The sequence below is a fragment of the Haliotis rubra genome, unplaced genomic scaffold (assembly GCF_003918875.1).
Source record: "Haliotis rubra isolate DU_JTF1 unplaced genomic scaffold, ASM391887v1 Scf4, whole genome shotgun sequence".
Classification (NCBI taxonomy): domain Eukaryota; kingdom Metazoa; phylum Mollusca; class Gastropoda; order Lepetellida; family Haliotidae; genus Haliotis; species Haliotis rubra.
In genome coordinates this window covers 95,762-117,226 of record NW_025767079.1, presented here as the reverse complement: position 1 = coordinate 117,226, position 21,465 = coordinate 95,762, and the positions used below count along the sequence as shown (strand labels likewise).

Genomic DNA, 21,465 nt, shown 5'->3' with positions numbered 1-21,465 from the left:
TTACGATAACTATATTAATAGTAAAGTCCATCCGGGTCTCTCAAATTATTACAGTTAATTTGTCATCAGAGTATAATATGGATATGGGAAGTCGTACCCTTACGTTCAAAGGTTGGCATGTATTGAACTGTCGTTTTGAGGAGATGGTTTGTACTTGACATTCTTTCATTTCATTGAAAAAACGACTGTCAGACACTTTCACGTAAAGATACATGTGAACTGGTTGAGATTATAACAAGCTGTTGCTGTCTTGTTCATCTTGTCCCAGGACCAACACGCCTGGTCAGGACTCGAAGTAGATATTTTACGTGCGCTTCGACACCAACCAAGAGCACTTGACACGAAATTCGTTGCTTCCTTTCACGATCTTGACAGTTTCTGTGGCTACTCACACTGGACTTTTCGTAATTTCCATAAACTACGTTTACAAACAAAGCTGCAACTCTTCATGAGCTTACCATATTTCTGGTAACCAGGGTTGACTGTAGCCGGATTTAATCAGTGGTAATCAACGAATACTTAGGACAGTACCCAAATTTCAACACATATAATACCACCTTAGATATTACACAAAATGGCTGCAAAGGGAAAATTATTGCACCAATAACCCATTTGCAGAAACTCATTTTCTACAATACCATATTTATCCACCACATCTGAAATCTTCTCTTTACCATGTTTGGACCTTATCAATGCCCAAATTGGAATTAAACATTTTCCAATTCAAGCATTTGAGGTGACAGGAATAACAAGAAACATATTGAGGAAAAGGCTTTAATGTTTAAAATTAATTGAGTGCAGAGTTAAAATTCAATGTTAAAATACTTCTGAATTTAGAAAAATATAAAATCTGAATTTTGAACAAAATAATGTATTTTCTGAATTTGCTAACCAAGAGCACTTTGTTGAGAATCTCAGATAAATCGTTGCATGTTTTTTAGTGCTCATAATTCAAGGATTTCAAAAATCAAATCTTATTCACGCTGTCTTCTACAATCTCAAACAACCAGTGATGACTACTGGTTCGCTGACAAATCTGCTTGGCGGTCTCTCCAACTTTAGTCTTAATGTTGGCGTTGATGAAAGGGTTCATCAACAACAGTTCGAGAGTTTCACGACTGTCTTGTTCTGAGGAGGCTAAATGTAAGGGAGTTAATCCTCCATTTGTTTGAGCATTAATATCGGCACCACTGTCTAACAGAAAACTAGCCACGCTTGTTGAGTTCCATCGGCAGGCACTGTGTAATGGCTGCCAACCATCCACTGTCTTTGCTGAGATGTCTGCTCCATGGGAATACAAGCACTGGAAAAATACCATATACATGTACAAATTTTGTCGTCAGTTTGTTTGTGTGTTTATTTATTTATTGTTTCACTCAGCAATTTCTCAGCTATATGGCGGCTGTCAGTAAATATTCCAGTCTTGACCAGACAATCCAAGGATCAACAGCATGAGCATCAATCTACCCAATTGAGTGAGTGAGTGAGTTTAGTTTTACGCTGCACTCAGCAATATTCCAGCTATATGGCGGTGGTCTGTAAATAATCGAGTCTGGACCAGACAATCCAGTGATCAACAGCATGAGCATCGATCTGCGCAATTGGGAACCGATGACATGTGTCAACCAAGTCAGCGAGCCTGACCAACTGATCCCGTTAGTCGCCTTATACAACAAGCATAGTTGCCTTTTGCGGCAAGCATGGGTTGCTGAAAACCTATTCTACCCCTGATCTTCATGGGTCCTACCCAGCTGGATTATGATGACATGTGTTAACCAAGTCAGTAAATCTAACGACAAGCATGGGTTTCTGGAGACAAATTGTAACCTGGATCCTTCTTGGTGTCAGTGTCAGAGACCAAATGCAAGATAAGAAACTTGTTGAAACTTTTGTGATAATGGTTACTAGACAATATACATCCCCTCTACACTTTCTGAAAATAAAAGATCTGGGTTAGAATTGATCTACAATAACCCATGCTTGTCTTGTAAGAGTCGACTAACGGGATTGGGTGGTCAGGCTCCCTGTCACATGTCATCGTATCCCAATTGCATAGATCGATGCTCACACTAGATTGTCTGGTCTAGACTCGATTATTTACAGACCGCCGCCATTTAACTGGAATACTGCTGAGTGCGGCGTAAAACTAAACTCACTCACTCAGTATATTAAAGACAGAGGTAGCAAGACAGGGAATATCTGAGACATAAACTGTCTATCTGAGACTTTCGGGGTCGGTTATCTCCCAACTGACAGACACCCATTTGACAGACAGTCGATTGACAGACACTGAACTAGAAGGCTAATTAGGGTACCACCTATGGGTATAATGGAACAGTCCACTGTGTAGTGAGTAGAGTAGGATGAGCCTGAAACAGGTTCGTTACTGAGAAGTTTGATTGTGTGTAAAAGATCTTTGTTGTGATTAAATGATAATATTCTGTCTTCTCTCCACAATTTTTTTTTTTTTATTTATTTTTTTTAATTTCCACCTTTTGGTTACATTTCCATCCATTTTATAGCGACAACACATACACATACATATATATGTGCATAAAGATGTACAAAGGATTGTGGCTTGCTTGAATGTACTGAATAGTATACATAGACTCAACCAAGGGCGTCATAGCTGTACACAGAGTCATGATTCATGTAAATATCATATATAAGGCATTACACCGGGTTGCTGAAAAGCATATGTAGAGAATAACGCCAGAAATTTACACAGGATTGTAATTCATTTGAAAGTGATATCAATGACATTGCACAGATTTGCTGTCAACATATATAGAGGAAAACATATATGTACAGATCGACCAAGGGCATCGTAGATGTTTACAGGGTTGTGTTCTTTTAATTGTCATACAGAGGGTTGCTGAAAAGCATATGTAGAGACGACCAATAGGAATGAAAGCTTGCTTGTTTACAGTTTGAGAATGCTGTAAATTTTGTTGCATGGTAGTATCTATATATTTCTTGTTGTAAAGCTTTGAAATTTGGTTTGATTTTCCTAATAGTACATCTGTAAAGCATAGATTTTGTTATAAGAATAATTGCATTCAAAGGATTGTTATGCATACCCGTAAATCCAAATAACACATTCTCTTCATTGAATTCAACATTTCCTTCAGTATATTTTGCAAGCCATTCTGAAAGTTTTCTCCATATAATATTGGCACATTGACAGGTATATAAAACATGGACAACGATTTCAGGTGAATCATTACATAAAGAACATGCTGGGGATTCAACGTATCCCATCTTAAATAACAAGTTATTGGTATTCAGTATATTATGAATGATCTTAAACTGTAACCATCTTATTTCACTACTTAACTTTCTTAGTTTCTTAACTCATAACTTGTCCGGTTGTCTACTGCAGGTGGGAGTCAATCCTGTGGAAAAACTGACGTTGTTCTATTTTTTCGGAACTTTAATTTCTGAAATGCTCCAATCATTTAAGATGTCTTTTTGACAATGTTTTCAATATGATGGCGCCAACTCCCGTTAGACGAAAAGGTCAAACCCAAATGTTTATGAAAATCAACTGTTTTTATATTGCAGCAATCAAAATTCAAATTCATGTGTTTTCGGCCATCTTTCAAAGTAAATAATATTACATAGTATAGTAAAAATAATTTTTCTTGTGTTTTGATTTGGACTATTCCATTCTAATGTGTAGGTAACAGGTAGTAGCTAATCTTTTCATTGAACCGTAAATGTTGTTGTTTTAAGGCGTCTGCGAACTGCCAGTCTGCGTAATGGGAGGACACCTCAGGGTCAGCTTGTCATTATTTATGAGCACAGGACCTACTTACTGGTAGCCTGCTGCGCTGTGCTCTATTTATTATTATTTGACTAAAAATCAATGGTAGGTATGTAGAAGCGACTGACTGACTGAGTTTGGTTTTTACGCCGCTTTTAGCAATTTTCCAGCAATATCACAGCAAGGGACACCAGAAATGGGCTTCACACATTGTACCCATGTGGAGATTCGAACCCGGGTCTTCGACGTAACGAGCCAACACTTTAACCACTAGGCTACCCCACTACCCCTATGTAGAAGCGAATGGGAAACATTCATTTATTTAAAGCTGTTTACATGTTAAATTTGACATGGAATTCGTTGTGGAATTCGTTGTGGACCGTCACTTTGAGATAATCAAGAAAAACAAGGCACTCACCTTGGCAATGTCGAGATGTCCATTATATGATGCTCTGTGTAGAGGTGTGTAGCCGTCTGTGTCATGGGAGTGGACAAGTCGAGGACAAGATCCCAACATCTCCTCAACGATTGCAAGTTTGTTGTTCTCGGCAGACCACAGTATTCTTTTCTCAGGGTCATCTGAAAGGTGCAAGTGAAGTCAGCCCCTCAAATAAACAGGCCCCTAAGTTCAACTTTAATGTTGGGAGCGGACCTGCTTTGGATTCTGAAATGAATGGCATTGGGGGCAACATGTGGATAAAATATTCACTCATACCAGTGTGCGAAATAGTTCCCAAATTGTGCTAGCCAGCCCAGCTAGATATGCCTGAAAGTTACTAGCCCACAAAATACATGTAGTTCCCAAGCCTGAAATTTGAATGAAAAACTAAGCAAAAGATATAAAAAAACAGATGAGAATAAGATATTGTCGGTATGACATGGGTTTCATCATTAAGCTGCAAATATGATGAACATTTTTATCAGGCCATTATCTTGCATGATTCAAAAGTATATTATAACTTAACAAGTTGGAGAGAGTGATATATCTAAAACATGATTCCATGAAAATTCACTAGCCCAAATGGATTTTTACAAGCCACGGTCTAGCGGGCCAGTAGCTATTTCGCACACTGCTCATCACATCAAAGACCTGCCTAGATTTTATTCCCCACATGGATAAGATATAAAAAGCTCATTCCTGATGTCCACAGTCCGGGGCCCTGTTTCACAAAGCTCTCGTAGTGCTACGCCTATCCGAAGTCAACAGTTATAGTATAGGAGGTACGAATGCTACGAGAAAAGTAACAAGATATTAGGCTTACAAGACCTATGTGAAACGGGGGCCCAGCACAGTGGTGTCTTGGTGTTTCCCAAACAATCAGGTGACCTTACTTTCATCTTACTCACACACTGACTTCTGCTTCTGCAATGACAACATATCTTTACACATCAAATTGCCTGTTTTAGAGTGAGTGAGTTTATATTCATGCCGCCCTGAGCAATATTCCAGCTATATGGCAGCAGTCTGTAAATAATTGAGGCTGGACCAGACAACCCAGTGATCAACAGCATGAGCACCGATCTACGCAACTAGGATACCATGACATGTGTCAACCAAGTCAGCGAGTCTGACCACCTGTTCCCATTAGTCGCCTCTTACGACAAGCATGGGTTACTGAAGACCTAATCTAACCCAGATCTTCACGGGTGCCTGTTTTAGTATCTGTGGTAATCAGGGCAGCCTTTAACTGCTTGATCAAAAAACTAAAAACATTCAAATGTTATTTCTTGTGAATTATTACGAACCAAATCCAAGTACCTCTGTGAATTGTGGATTATAGGAGTGGGTCTGCATACAGAGCTGGCTGGAGGTTAGCGGGTGGATTCCTATTGGCAACTTACCAAAAAACAACGAAAGATAAAACTTGTTTTTCACATGGTGTGTTCCCTTAAAATAAATTTCAATTGGAATGAAGGTCCCACAGTGTAACAAGTCACATGTAACAAGACACTTATACATTGTGTAAATGCTTTAAACAAGCTCAGGATACCTAATCCTATGTCCTCTAAGGGATGCAACTCTGCACAACAAATATCGGAACCTGAAACATCTGGGCCGCTTGTGTCATGAGATGTAAGTCAGCACTTCAAATGTGCAGATCTAGATGAAGGAGCCCACATGCCCTGCATGGAGCTCGGTGAGGTACCCTGACAACTCACTTTCAATCTCCTCCTGTGTGAACTCACTGACGTCATCTTCATCATTTTCCCAGAAACTCTGGAACTTGTTTGGTTCGCCATCCTTGGCTTGTAATATCTGAAACATTATGTTACAATGAAGAACATTGGGTGTCTTAAAAACCAGAAGACGCCTTCATGCATCAGTGAAGTAGTGAGTGAGTGAGTGAGTTTAGTTTTACACCGCTTTTAGCAATATTCCAGCAATATCACGGCGGGGGACACCAGAAATGGGCTTCACATATTGTACCCATGAGGGGAATCGAACCCGGGTCTTCGGCGTGACGAGCGAACGCTTTAACCACTAGGCTACCCCACCACCCCCATCAGTGAAGTAGCACAGTCTAGTGTTTGATGATACTTCATAACAATATCATATTTAAAAGAGGGAATGCCAGAATTTGACTTCACACAATCCAAAGTCATATTGGGAATTGAACCCAGACTTTCGGGTAGAAAGAACTCTATAACTTTATTTATGATAGCACCAAGGCTTCACTGGGGGGTGGTCATGTGACCTAGTGGTTAACATGGTTAAAGCGTTAATTTGTCATTGGATTAGATTCCCCACATGGGTACAATGTGTGAAGCCCATTTCTGGTGCCTCCAGACCTTCACTGTGCTGTATTTCAAAAGCAACACTGACCTTATGAAGAACATCAGCGCACTCAGGGTCCAGTTGGTCAGGAATATCATCATAATCATCAGGCTCGGCCATCTTCCATCTGTGTCTGCTGACAGGATTGAAAGATAACTATTGCTGCACACACGCTCAAGGTCGTCCTTGATGAACCTGGGAAGATCCGGATTAGAATTGGTCTTTAGCAACCCATGCTTGTTGTAAGAGGCAACTAATGGGATTCAGGCTCGCTGACTTGGTTGACACATGCCATTGTATCCTAATTGTGTAGATTGATGCTCATGCTGTTAATCCAAGGGTGGAAATAACCCATTGCCCCACGCCCGAGTCCAGTGTTTTTTTCTGTCGGGCAAGCAAATTTGTATATCACACTGTACCAGTGTCTAGTTGATATTCCAATGTTAATTATGTTGTTTATTTAAAAAATCAACAAGAAAACGGACGGTATAGTGGAAAAATTATCATGGCAAGTGATTTTACAAGTGCCACTGTACCACGTACACTAACAATTATAAAGTTATTTCCACCTCTGTAATCACTGGACTGTCTTGTCCAGACTCGATTATTTACAGACGTCACTATATAGCTGGAGTATTGCTGAGTGAGGCGTTAAACAACAACCAACCGTCGTAACCAAATGTCGTAAGATAATGTATCAGGTGGGACAGGAATTTAGACAAACTCTGCACTCATTAACATAGCAGAGACATTTTTCATGTTTTTAATAAATCAGTTTGGTTTGTTTTGATAGAACTATTTTACAATTATTGAATATAAGATGGTGTTATAGTGTTTTATTGTTTACAAGTAAAATAAGAATAAAAATATTACATAAGTCATAAAAAGGTAACTAAAAATATTGAAGGTTGGTGGTAGTGTTCTAAAGTTTGTGGTTTTATGCATATGTCAATCATATTGATATTTGGTTGTATTTATCAAGTATTTCAGATGAATATCATTCATCTGAAACGTTCTTATTATGTTTAGTATTCACAAAATATGCTGGATCTAGAGTATGGTCTCATTCTGGATTATTGTTTATCACATGACCCTAATTCCTAGCTTTTAATTGGCTAATTTCAAATTCCCAAGCACCCCAGTAGAAACACTTTAGCACAGCACACCACCCAGGCAACAAGGCAACAAGATCTACTACACAGCATCAAACAGGTCACAAAAGTATCAGCTCAACACGGATTAATCCGTAAGGCTCTATTCCACAAATGGGTAAGATGTATTTGTATATGTCAATGTATATCCTTCTTTTCTTTATGTACACCTTTCGCGAACCTTTAAGGGTTACCAAATATTTATCTGGCTGTATGTCATGTTAATTGTGAACTTTATTGTCTGTCAGATATGTGTACATATTTTTGTAATTTAACATTATTTGGGCAAATGTGTTATTTGGCAATGAATTATCTCCCTTGGTGTCACAACCAACGTTGTGCATATAGTTTCATGCTATTAATATTTCCTTTAACAGTTTATAATGTGGTATAATTCACATGTGTAAATGTTAGACTACAGAATTAATTGTGGTAAGCTAATTGTGATACCTATGCAAAACATTATGCAATGTGTACATGTTTCTAAGAATTTTATGTGTGTTTCAGGGCTTGAAGTATGATATATAGTATCTGAATAAACCGCACCTCACCCCTACAGCGAGTCATGTGATCCTTTGACATTACTTGGCGTTTAACCAGCTGTAACACTGAGTGAGGCATTAAACAACAACCAACCGTCGTAACCAAATGTCGTAAGATAATGTATCAGGTGGGACAGGAATTTAGACAAACTCTGCACTCATTAACATATCTATAGGTTAGTTGTTTTAACTGTACTTTTAATAATAAATTTGATTTTGACTTGTTTCTGCAGCCACAAGTGTCGCGTGAATGAGACAGTTATTATTCCCCATTAATAAAATATATGAAAAGTCAAAATAATTATGCCTGACATTTAATGCAGCAAAACAGAAACAAAACAATAAAACCAAGGCAGAATCCCACAAGCTACATATTCACCAAAAGTGTGAATGATGACCAAACTTCTAAATAAATGTCTTCCGGATGATGGAGGCTATTTCTAATAAGTAGTTTTTAACTCCTGGCTATGTTCTATGGACGAGTTTGTCCCTCTACGATAATATATTTTAATGACAACGTTAAGCTGGTTAATGTGGTCAGCTATTGACCACAAAATGCACAAGATTTTTAAAAGCATGCGCATAATGCAAAGCGACAGGTGTATTTGGGTGCACTGACACAAGCTAAAAACAACATCTGTTTTCCTTCTGTTCACATTGCAGTGTTTTCTAAATATGTCCCTGATTCAGTTCTGCTTCCCACTTGATCTTACAACAATCAAGTGCAATACACTTTGCTTACACTCAACAGGAGAGGACGTGACATAACCTGCCTTCATCACTGGCCTCAGTAGTGAGGCCTTACGTTTTAGTTTGTGCAACAATATATTTACTTCTCAAACTGGAAACAGGACTGGTCAAGATTTTGTATTTGCTTTTGCACTAAGCAATGACGTCTGAAAATCTGTACCCTCTTGATAATTACAACCGCACAAGTAAATAGAAATTTCCATGATCGAAAATATTAGTATACATATTTGAACATAAGTGAATGAGTTTAGTTTTACGCCGCACTCAGCAATATCCCATCTTTTTGGCAGCGGTCATTACATAATCGAGTCTGGACCTGACAATCCAGGGATCAACAGCATGAACATCAATCTACTCAATAGGAACACGATGACATGTTGACATGTGTCAACCCAGTCAGCGAGCCTGACCACCTGATCCGGCTGAAGGTAAGTGTTTTGAAGAGCAGTTTGTGTTAGATTATGATTAATACATATTATGGCATCGTTGGCTCTGTGGTATTTTCCAAAGAGCCTGTAGCTCTGTGCAGCGAAGAGTCAAACTCAAGATTGTGTCTACCACAGCGATATCAGGGCTCGATTTGTAGAAATGTAACCAAATTTACCTGATGCAACCGTTAGTAATAACCTTAAAATTGTTGCACCAGAACCAATAAAAACAGGTTGCACCGGCTGCTCAAAACAGAATTATGTACATGATGCTCGAGTGAGTGAGTGAGTGAGTGAGCATGGTTTTACGCCACTTTTAGCAATATTCCAGCAATATCACGGCAGGGGACACCAGGAATGGGCTTCACACATTGTACCCATGTAGGGAATCGAACCTGGGTCTTCGGCGTGGCACATGATGCTCAGGTTTTGATATTGATGATTCAGAACAACAATACATCACAGCCACTGCTACAAATTGTTTTCTCTTTTCCAGCTGAAGTTTTTTAGCCTGTTTACAGCAATTAAAATATGAACATTTACTGGGTGAAAGTTGGTATAAATATGACGTTGAATGTTGCAGTTTTAGGCATAAATATGACGTTGCATGTTGCAGTTTTAGGCTGCACCAGTGCAAGTTCTATAAGCCCTTGATATGTAAATTAAAGAAACGGAAATATTAAGTGTGAAAGTAAGTACTGCATTTAGCAATAACGTGGGCGGTTTGTTTTGTCTGTCAAACTTATTGTATCCATTGTATCCACATGGCCAGTGTTCGTCACTTGGTGTGGGCTGAAGAGTGAAGTGTGATCGATTGAGAATTAAAATGAACAAATCTGTCGTTTCGACGAAAGTAATATTAACATATGAATAGTGAGATGTTACACATACCTGCTGATTTCAAGTACTTCCGCAAAATCAGTCAACACACCTCACTATGTCAAGGATATGTTTACCTCAACGAGGCCTTGTGGAGTTACTTGCCCTTTAGAAGGAGTCGCTGTGTAAGCACGCGTTGCTACGAGTTTGTACCAGTAGACGAGTCGCTCATAAAATCATCAGTCGCCAAAACACTTTGTATGTTTGTTTAACAACACAACAATATTCCAACTGATTAGTGGCAGTCTGTAAATACTCGAATATGGACCAGACAGTCTAGTGATTGACATCACGAGCATCGATCTACACTTTTGGGATACAATGACATGCATCAACCAAGTCTGAAGTCGATCTGACCGCCCGATCCTGTTAATCGCCTCGTTTGACAAGCAATTGAAGCATGGGTTGGTGAAGACCATCTCGCCAAAAGGGAGAGGGCTCAAATATATCCAATGGAAATATATTCTAATATCATATTATCATATTCTGATCAGAAAATGTAAATGTACTTGTTAAGGAGCAGTGAGTGTATGAAGTTATTCGACATCTGGTGCAGATGAAGGGACGGACAGGTATTGTCATTGCAATCAATGCACATGGAAGTATACCAGGGGCGGATCCAGAGGTGTGTGTGTGTGTGTGCGTGCGTGCGTGCGTGCGTGCGTGCGTGCGTGCGTGCGTGCGATTCCCCTTTCTCCCGAAATGTTTTTCCCTGAGGAGCATTTCCCCTTAACCATTTCCCCTTTGGACTTCATGATTTGGGTGTGCACCCCCGCCCCTTCTTTCTCCATAAACCTGGGTGCGGACACAACTAGCATTTTTTCTTGTTGCTCTACTTCTGATTTTCTTCAACAGGAACAACTTAAATAGCAATGAGGTATTTAGAATGTCAGACTAACATCTCGTCCCTTTGAAGAACATATTTTTCAAATAAAATAGTTCAACTTTTTTTAAACATATAATATGACAGTTGTTTTGCAGTAATCTAGACTTGACAAATATTATAGATTTGCTGTAATGACATTTTTTTCTGTGTCTGGTTGACTGTTTTATAAAGAGCTTGGATCAATGTCCATGCTGACGACTTCTGGTCTGCCTTGCCAAGTCCTATTAGATAGATATACTTTATTTCCTCCATGTGAAGATAAATACAAGGTTCACAGGTACATTGCAACAAGTAAATGAATATGTAATTATATAGATTTATCATCCAAAACTGTGTTCCACAGGAGATATCGCTTGTGTGAGATCAAACGATATCTCCTAGGAGATATCGTTTTGACAGTAGATTTTGTACAATGCCCTGACAATGCTATGACGTCATGTACTTGATGACGTCACAATGCTATGACATCGCTGCACTGCAAGTCTAATGGCAGTACCATGTTCAGAGATGTACATTTTTCATTGAAAATTAATGAAGAGTGATTTTGGATGATAAATAGAATCTCACCCTCGTGTCTTCTGATAACAAATATATCAACACTCGTTGATAAAAGTAAAAAATATCCTCGGCAAGCCTCGGATATTTGTAACTTTATCAACTCGTGTTGATATAATTGATATCAGAAGACACTTGGGTGAGATTCTCTATACATGTATACTGTAATAAGTATGGTATTTACACATGTCAAAAATTATACACATTCATAGAAAAATCGTTTCCACAACTTAATTGTTCTCAATCTGCATATTCGATGCACATTGCCCATGTTTTATACTCGAGGGTCTTCGTGCACTGCGTAGGAAGCCCTCCCAGTATAAAACAGAGTAACATATCTATATCACTATTCCAGAGGTCACTAAAAGTTTCTACATCAAGAATGTCAATTAAGTCTTCAATCAGTCTGTCTCGTTCATACTGCGTTTCATTACAATACAGAAATACATGTTTAACAATGTCATAGACAAGCGTACCACAAAGAAATTTATGAGATTGAATTGTTTAAGTGCTGATGTGTAATAGTAGGCCTACTGCAATATCAAAAAAGCATAAATGTTTTTCTAGGGTAAGATATCATAACCTGCTCGGACAGTTTTCATAAGTAAGATGATACCGTGATAAAGCTGCTCTTGTAGAAAGTTCTGAAATAATATATTTGTTGTCTGCTTCATGAATAACAGTTTTAACCTGAAGTGCCCATAGTTGTTAACTTGGAACTACAGAAGTTTCCAAGAACATATTAAGTCATATATTCCATATTTTCTTACCAAAGCCAACATATGAAAGATGGGCGAGGTCTTACACTTTAGACATATTGAAGGAATGTCATCGCACATGAACTGTGTAAATCTATAACAGAATATTTTCTAAAAAACAAAACTGATATTAGCACGTATTAATCTCCCGATGAAAATAAGGGTTTGACAGTTCTGAGAATATCTTGTGGACTCCGTTGATGAAGCTCTTTGCTGATTATTTTTCAACATTATTCCACACACATCTGCTGACGATGCTCGGGTGCCTGGATCCCAATGCTTTTGTAGATTTCTCCTGGTAGCGTAGCAATCACCGTTTGTTTTTATATTGTTCGTTGTAAAACTCCACAATCCGGAGTATTCCAGCTATATGGCGGCGGTCTGTGAATAATCGAGTCTGGACCAGACAACCATGTGATCAACAGCATGAGCATCAATCTACACAATTGGGATAGGATTATATGTGTCAACCACGTCAGCGAGAGTGACCAGTGACCACCCTGATCCTGTCACTCACCGAAGACCAATTCTAACACGAAAGTTCACGGGTCAACACAGTTTGAGAGAAGTATTGGTTTTGCGGTAGGCGACGTTGATAAAATTGGTGAATCCTAGGATTTTCAATGTGTTCATATCCACAGTCGAGCATAGCAGCCACGATCACAACACATTTGGGTACAGGTGACTTCTCCTGCTGGTGAGTTTTCAGCAACATTTTGCCGCGATTTGCCGCCAAGGCAGATTAGCATAATGTTCCTCATTAATGTTCTGACCTTGGGGGGAGGAGAGTGTGATTCTTATGGACTCCTGGAAAACTGATGTCCTCTCGAGCAGAGTGTGTGCGTGCGTGCGTCACGTGTTATTTTGAAATTCCACAGATACCATTTTACATGGATATCCCACTTGGAGGCAGTGTTCTCCATATGCCTAAATCATGGCTGCCTTACTGCCAGGTCAGACAACCCTTGTAATTAGTGGACTGCTCCTTAGCAACTCTCGCCCAGCAACACATTTGTCAGTTTGGTGTCTGATGCCGCACTCAGCACTTTTGAAGGTACATGGTGGCAACCTGGACCAAACAATCCAGTGACTGATATCATTAAAAAAGCCAACGCTTCCTTGACATGTCAACAAGTCTGACCACTCAATCCATTCAGTAAACTCACAGTGTGCGAGTCTGCCAAGAAGAACTTTGTCATGTTGCTGAAGCATGAGTGAGTGAGTATGATTTTACGCTGCTTTTAGCAATATTCCAGCAATATTAGGGCTGGGACACCAAAAATGGACTTCACACATTGTGCCCACGTGGGGAATCAAACCCGGGTCTTCAGGTGACGAGCAGACGCTTTAACCATCAATCTACCCCACTGCCCCCTGAAGTATGAAGGGATAAGGGAGTGAATGAATTTAGTTTTACCCCCCATTAAGCATTATTTCAGCAATAGGAGTGTGGCGACACCAGAAATGGGCTTCACATTGTAACCATTTAGGGAACTGAAACCAGGGTCTCCTGGATTCATGCTTTCACCACTAGGCTACTCCAGCGCCCTCACCTCTCACAACACCAGAGTTTGCTGTGGACCTATACCCTCATTGAGTCAGCGACACCACCATGTCAGAACCCACAGTAAAATAATCAACAAACTCATCAATGACGTCACAGTGTTTTATCTCAGATTATAACCGAAGCACAAAGCTCTTCTCAAGAACAACATGGACAAGCTGACATGTATGAAATTATGATACAGACTTAAGTTAGAGATGTAGATCAATGGCCCTCATAGAACTTGGGGATCTGATCCCCTGTTAGTGTGAACCTCTCTGTTCCGTCCTTCGTGATGGCGGCCAGGCGGACGATGCCACCGCTGGAACCGTCTCTGTTCATGGCAAGTGACAAAGCTGGAAGTATATAAACATCATATATAAACATCAACATAGCATACAGTATAATTATGACGATAAACAAGAGCTAAACATTGATTTCTATCAGCAATCAAAGTGAAGCATTTCATGAATTACTCAATTATTCAAACTATTTATTAGCCAGCTACAAACTGCTTGTGTATCTTTTTTTAAAGCTACCAACAGCCGGTAGCGCATTGTAGTTACTGACAGTTTGTGCCACTTTCAGTTAGACACCAAAAGCTAGAGATAGCTAATCACTGTTGGTACTGGGTGATTGCAAGTTAATGTACCCTGATGTCACAGGCCATTGCTTATAATACAGGCCAAGGTCAGCAGTTACAGTTAATGTGGTCAAAGTTTCTGGAAATTGCTGCTGGTGCTGTATCCTAGGGCTCATATTTGTCATTATTTTCAGGAGATCTTTGTCATAGCATGTGGACTAGTATTACTTATCGTACTTGACAAGAAGCAATTGTACTAGCCTCAGGTTTGAGACCAGTGGCCAAAGTGTCAGACTGCTTACCGTTTGCTACAAACTGCAGACATTCCTCCTTGGAGAGTCCAACTTTAAACTGAGAGTCAACGTAGCCATATAGATAGGTACTGCCTGATCCACCGATAGCAAACGGTTGTCTCACCAGCATACCACCAAGGGGAATAGAAAACACCTGCAAACAGTACCACACAAACAAACAATCACTTTGCAGTCAAAACGTTAACAGCATGTATGAAATGTGGGTGTTGTAGACAAAGTGGGTATGGTTTTACGCCGCTTTTGGCAATATTCCAGAAATTGTACTTATGTGGGGAATCGAACCCTGGTAACCACTAGGCTACCAATCAATCAATCTTTATTCACTCACAGCCCTGTTGTAGACTGTCACAATGATCATATCATTTTAATGACATTTTCGCAAAGCAAGTGTCCACATACCTAATGTTATATAAAGGTTCATGAAAAAATCAAACTAATTGCATGTAATATTAGATTTACAGTTTCAATGTTAATGTGCGGAGGTAATATCAGTAACGTTTTTCTGACCCAACTTTGATGTATATTATTTAGGAGATAAACACAAAAGTAGACCAAAAGGCCCACATGGGTTTTACGGTCTGCACTCATTGACATGGAGTACGGGTACAGCAGTGAAGTGTCATCAGCTGTCCGTTTCTGCTGGTTCCCATGGTAGCATCTGGAACAGCTCATTTGTGACGTCATTCCAACTTTACGTCACAATATCATTTTAATGACGTCACCACTGCTGACGACGCAACAATACAATTGTGTGCGATATTTGTATGTGTCAATACACAGTGAATAGTCTTGCAATTTCCTGGAATCGAATACCATTCGATGATGTTTTTCAACCAATCAGAATAAAGAACACACTGACTTTGGTTTACAATTCATTTTAAGACTGAAGTCCAAAGAGTCCGAGTCCTTATTTTGAAATGATGGCAGTTATTCTGAGTTAATATTAAGTAAGGGTCATCACCTGTCCCCCTCCTCGCTTGTCCCAGCCCCCGACGATGATGCCTGCTGTGAGGTTGTCCCGGTGTTCATAACAGAGGTCTCGGAATACATTGGCTGCTGTCTTCACCTCAGGCTCCTCGCCCATCTCCATTCTGACAGAAAATATAAAATATTTTATACACATCTCGGAATAATTTGACGGGGAATTATAATGTCAATTATTGGAAAACAAAAAATCTACAAACTTGTGAAATGACATTAATCAAGACCCACTTGTAGAAGTTGAGATGGTAGTTGACGATGTCTGCAACAGCTTGTGTGTCAGCTGCAGAACCAGATCGGCAGCAGTAGATATAGTCCGTCACCTTTGTCAACTTATCAGTCACTCTGTTGGCAATGTATGATCTGAAACAAGCAAACCATGAACATTAAAAGAACCACTTCATATGTTTTCATCAGTATCCTAATACCTTGAACTGATTGTAAAAGTAATGTCTTTACATTTATGACCCAATGCTTGCCGGGTAGAATAGGTCTTCAGCAACCCACTTGCCACAAAAGGCAACAATGCTTGTCGTAAGAGGCGACTAATGGGATCGGGTGGTCAGGCTTGCTGACTTGGTTGACACGTCATCGGTTCCCAATTGCGCAGATCGATGCTCATGTTGTTGATCACTGGATTGTCTGGTCCAGACTCGATTATTTACGTACCGCCGCCATATCGCTGGAATATTGCTGAGTGCGGCGTAAAACTAAACTCACTCACTCACTTTACATTTATGAATGTCAATGAAGATCATGAAAGCATAACAATAGGAAACACAGTTTAATTTCACGGTTTCTGTGACCGAGTGAGGTTTATTGCTGCTTTTAGCATGTTTGGCAATATTCGAGCAACATCATTGTGGGTACACTAGAAATGGGCTTCATTTTGTACCAACCCAAGTCTAACCCACTATACCACTGTTTTTGTTACTGTACAAAATATGCCAAAGTTAACCATTACCCTGTAGTTGTTCTGGAGTCGGCTCCAATCACCACTCCCCCATCGAACTCAACTGCTGCTATTGTTGTCTGAAAAACAAGAAGAAGATTATTAAGGAGATAAACATGCTGTTTTTGATGCGGAGGTGGGGAAAAGAATTTTAATTATTCCTACTACTTTTTTGGTACACAAGGTAACATTTTGGGTTACTTAACTCATCAATTCAATTTGAAACCTCAGACTGACCAATCAGGAATAGCATTTCATAGAATTTGCCAATCAGCTAGAACTTAAGATAGGCTAATTAGCATGCATTGAGAATCTAATTTGGCAACAACTATTCACGGAACCTCAGGTGATATCCCCAATAATCAGTGCTCTTTTCACCAGTGATCGTCATCTGAATGTTTACATCGATAAGCATACATGTACAATATTCACATTTCTGTGTTGAAAGTCATTAAGATGTATGATTCTCCCAATTTACATTGATTTGATAAACAAACAGTTAGCTAAGCCAAACTCAAACTCAACTAACCTAAGCATGCTAAGGATGTTAAAGGGGTACCTTTAACCTTACCAAGAATATGAAAGGGGATTTTTTACTTGCATGAGGTGCTTCAACGTAAGGACTGTGAAGGGTTTTATATTGAAAGAGATTTTAAACCCCAATCATTGTAAAGCCCAAAGGTGTGCCTCAAAGAAAATGTTATCGAAATCGAAAAACTTAGGATAGAGTTAGCGGTACTTTTTACCCAACGCTAACACAAAACTTCAAGTATTGATGAGGCACGAAAATGAAAGGCACAACATGCAATAATGTTGTCTTGAGCAGATTACAATAAGACCCTGCAAGACAGAAAAACGGTATAAACCTAAAAGGCACATTTTGTATTCTTGATCACATAGCACGTTTAACATTTTCCCAACGATAAGAATCTTGTCAATATGACCAAACACCAGGAAAATGACAATGCACGATGAGGGTAACGGAGATCTCTGGAGCGAGCATGTGAATTGGCGATGACGAGTCATATCACTGATATTATGAGCATACAACTGCGTTTAACAGATGTGTCCTGTCCCTTTATATACTTACACCAGTTGTAAGTTCTGCGTTCAACCAATCTGGAGTTAAGTCGCCGTTAACGGCAGAAGAAGACCCTGCACCAAACTTGCTGGTCATCATGGTTGCAGCCATTTTTGTTTGTTACTGGACTTGGGTGCAAGGGACGTAACTTCATGCAAAGCTCCACGCAGCGTTCATCTTGCATTGCTCGCCCGTTATGAAGTAAAACCACTGATAAATGAATGCAACATGAAAATTAGATATTTCCTTACTCGAAAAATAAATGGAAACAGATATTTTGTGGTACATGTTACATCTGTAGAAATGTTGGGTTTTTCGTTCACTTTCTTAATATATTCTCTAATTTTGCGAATATTGGATGATTGATCAACAGCTAAATTCAATGAAAACGCTTACTTTTCCAGAGGGTTTCAGAATAAAGCACAATTAAATTTTCCGGTGATCCTATTCAGTCATTTGTCAATGCCTATATTCTAAAGTGCAATATCTGTTTGAAAAATTCATAAACACATTTTAAATAATTTTTATGTTTTTGTTAGCTTTGTTAACACAGTGATGTATAAAACTCAATGAAATGGGTTTGAGACAGTTTCCTGCAAAAAGGATTTCACCAGAAGCTCTGAAGCCGACTTGAGTACGATTGTTTTTAAGGAAATAAATGAACAGAAGTCATAATCAACAATTATACAAACAACAATGTTAAACTATTCGCTTGGTATGATCGCAACGTTTTGTGAATAGAAACATTATTATAATGATCGATCTCTTCTTACCAATAATAATATCTGTTTATCCTCGTGCAGCATTTCATCTTTCAATTCGTACCGGTAATAGTATCCGTTATTCTTCGCTTACACACTCCATCTTTTATCAGTACGAACCAGGGCCTAGATTTTCGAAGCTCTCTTAGCGCTAAGATAGTCGTAAGTTAATGTTAATGAATGGCACTTACGACTATCTTAGCGCTAAGAGAGCTTCGAAAATCCAGGCCCAGCACTATTATCTGTAATTAACATTCCGTCTTTCATTACTTCTGGGCTATAGTATCCGCTATTTCCCGAGGTAAACTCAGTCGTTCTTGTCTTCCTGGGAATAGTATCCTTTTTTTCATTTCAGAAAGTCGATGTATTCAGACCTACTTGTGTGATTTTAACTGATTTCTTTTTCTTATGAAAGCAGTTTGGCATGAGTTTTAGCAGTTTGAGAGCGTGACTTGAGTAATACATGCGTGAATCTCAAGCCAAATGCGACCCGTGAAGATCCAGGTTAGAATTGATCTTCAACAACCTATGTTTGTCGTAAGAGGCGACTAACGGGATCGGGTGGTCAGGCTCGCTGACTTGGTTGACACATGTCATCGTATCCCAACTGCGTAAATCGATGCTCATGATGTTGATCACTGGATTGTCTAGACCAAACTTAATCATTTAAATATACTAGTAGCTGAGTGCGGCATAAAACTAAACTCACTCAAGCCAAATGCGTGAGAGTTGGCAGGTATGCAGTAAGCATCATGCAGCAACACAATAAGCTGAGTTTCGGACCAGCAAGGATTTCGACCTGTTTGACAACGATCGGGAATCCCCTTCAATCCTTGCTCATTCGGCCGACTGAAACATTCCAGCTTGCGTGTGTGTAAATGTGTATGTGCAATCATGTACTTCAGTATACAAGAATTAAAGTGGTTTTTTTTCTCAGTTAAATGAATTATTAAAAACAGCAACGACCCCTATCTGTTCAGACAATATGCATCTATCATAACAATTGCTTCTCCATCCTTGTCACCAGTTTTATCGTAGACATCCTATACCAGTGTACTTCTTGTCATTCAGGGGTGGTGGGGTAGCCCAGTGGTTAAAGCGTTGGCTCGTCACGCCGAAGACCTGGGTTCGAATTCCCACATGGGTACAATGAGTGAAGCCCATTTCTGGTGTCCCCCGCCGTGATATTGCTGGAATATATGCTAAAAGCGGCGAAAAAACCAAACTCAGTCAGTCAGTCTTGTCATTCACTTGACGTGGGGCGGCGGGGTAGGCTAGTGGTTAAAGCGTTCGCTCGTCATGCCGAAGACCCAGGTTCGATTCCCCACATGGGTACAATGTGTGAAGCCCATTTCTGGTGTCCCCCGCCGTGATATTGCTGGAATATTGCTAAAAGCGGCGTAAAATCAAACTCACTTACTTCACTTGATGTGCAGTTAATGACTTTTTATCTGTGTCAATTACTGGTGGGAACACTCGGATTACCTGACAAAGACTAAGGCAGAATAACTGAATAATATTCACCTCTGCCTCTGAAGGTGTCAAGGATATATAACAATATGGGTTGACTTTGACATTTCTCGTGTCTAGAGTAATTATTAAAACTAAGATTGGTCATAAATCTTGGTCTAATGGCGAAACTTAGGTTATGTCCTTGGCAAACCACAACGACGATGTCCGTATGAAATAAATAAATTGAATAACACGTCTTTAGTTGTTTCATGTTTTGTCAACAAAATGGGCGCCTTCTTTTGTCTGCCAGTGTAATACAAGTAAGCTTTACGCCATTACATCTACCTTGAATTTGCCAGGTTTATGCAGGGATAATTAATACATCATATTCATGTCTGTGGCATGACGTTATGAGCATTATTCGTTAACATAAAAACTAAATATAAACATTTATTTGTAAAAAAAAATTACAATTTTTTAAAAGGACATCTCACATCTTTGAATTCTTGTGGGGCGGTGGGGTAGCCGCCCAGTGGTTAAAGCGTTCGCTCGTCACGTCAAAGACCTGGGTTCGACTCACCACATGTGTATAATATGTGAAGCCCATTTCTGGTGTTCCCCGTCGTGATATTGCTGGAACATTGCTAAAAGCGGCATAAAACCATACCCACTTTGTCTATAACACTAACAAACTAAACTCAATCACTTTGAATTCTTGCCAAAAACGTGTGAAGCGGGCATAAAATCCCGAGTCTGTCCAATAGTCTGGCGTTGAAGTAATGAATTCTCCATGTGAACATTTATTTTTCAGTAACTCTCATTATAATTCATTTGCTTTTTGTTTAACACAGTAGCAAAAAACATGAGATATTTTATTTAATCCACGACTGCCTGTAAATAATCGATCTAATTTAATCGCATCTTAACCAGAGTAACAAAGAAACGAAACCAGTTGACATGCAGATACACCTGGGAGTGAACACGTGTCAGGGATATTCGAATACATATTTATCATGAGGCAGATGGAGCGATTAGGCTGTTTTGAACCAAAAATATTCTTTGATCTTTGGCTAAGCTTCGCGTGACACCGCTGAAAGCAAAATGTATTTAGAAAATATATTTTAAAAAAAAGAAATGCATCAGCAAACCATTCATGGCCTTGAGCTTTTCCGTGAACGCGAAGAGCTGAGACAAACAAGTACGGTGATGAATGGGTCTTGGTTATTTATCGAAATAGTAAGGAGAAATAATTACCCGAATAACACCCGTGAAGATCCAGGTTGGAATTGGTCTTCAAGAACCCATGC

General features: G+C 39.4%; 2 protein-coding genes and 1 long non-coding RNA gene across 4 annotated transcripts; 1 reads left to right on the top strand and 2 right to left on the bottom strand.

Annotated features, from left to right (window-relative positions):
* Positions 1-760: 760 nt before the first annotated feature.
* Positions 761-10,395, bottom strand: LOC124287264 (ankyrin repeat domain-containing protein 49-like). Of its 2 annotated transcripts, none has more exons than XM_046723766.1 (5): positions 10,305-10,395; positions 6,591-6,737; positions 5,927-6,023; positions 4,185-4,345; positions 761-1,303 (listed from the first exon to the last, which is right to left on the bottom strand). In XM_046723766.1, the coding sequence occupies exons 2-5, from the start codon at positions 6,660-6,662 to the stop codon at positions 968-970; spliced, it is 666 nt and encodes a 221-aa protein (XP_046579722.1). In that variant the 5' UTR covers positions 6,663-6,737; positions 10,305-10,395; the 3' UTR covers positions 761-967. The 2 variants fall into 2 exon arrangements, with proteins under 2 accessions (XP_046579722.1, XP_046579723.1); XM_046723767.1 differs by having other exon boundaries at positions 6,591-6,675; positions 10,305-10,394.
* On the top strand, positions 7,748-8,249 carry LOC124287265. The gene is made up of 2 exons (XR_006901240.1): positions 7,748-7,811; positions 8,201-8,249. It is a non-coding gene; the product is annotated as an uncharacterized LOC124287265 (long non-coding RNA).
* A 3,748-nt stretch (positions 10,396-14,143) lies between the features above and the next one.
* Positions 14,144-18,109, bottom strand: LOC124287263 (proteasome subunit beta type-6-like). Its single transcript, XM_046723765.1, has 6 exons — positions 17,955-18,109; positions 16,877-16,944; positions 16,144-16,275; positions 15,893-16,022; positions 14,920-15,064; positions 14,144-14,390 (listed from the first exon to the last, which is right to left on the bottom strand). The coding sequence occupies exons 1-6, from the start codon at positions 18,054-18,056 to the stop codon at positions 14,260-14,262; spliced, it is 708 nt and encodes a 235-aa protein (XP_046579721.1). The 5' UTR covers positions 18,057-18,109; the 3' UTR covers positions 14,144-14,259.
* Positions 18,110-21,465: the final 3,356 nt, after the last annotated feature.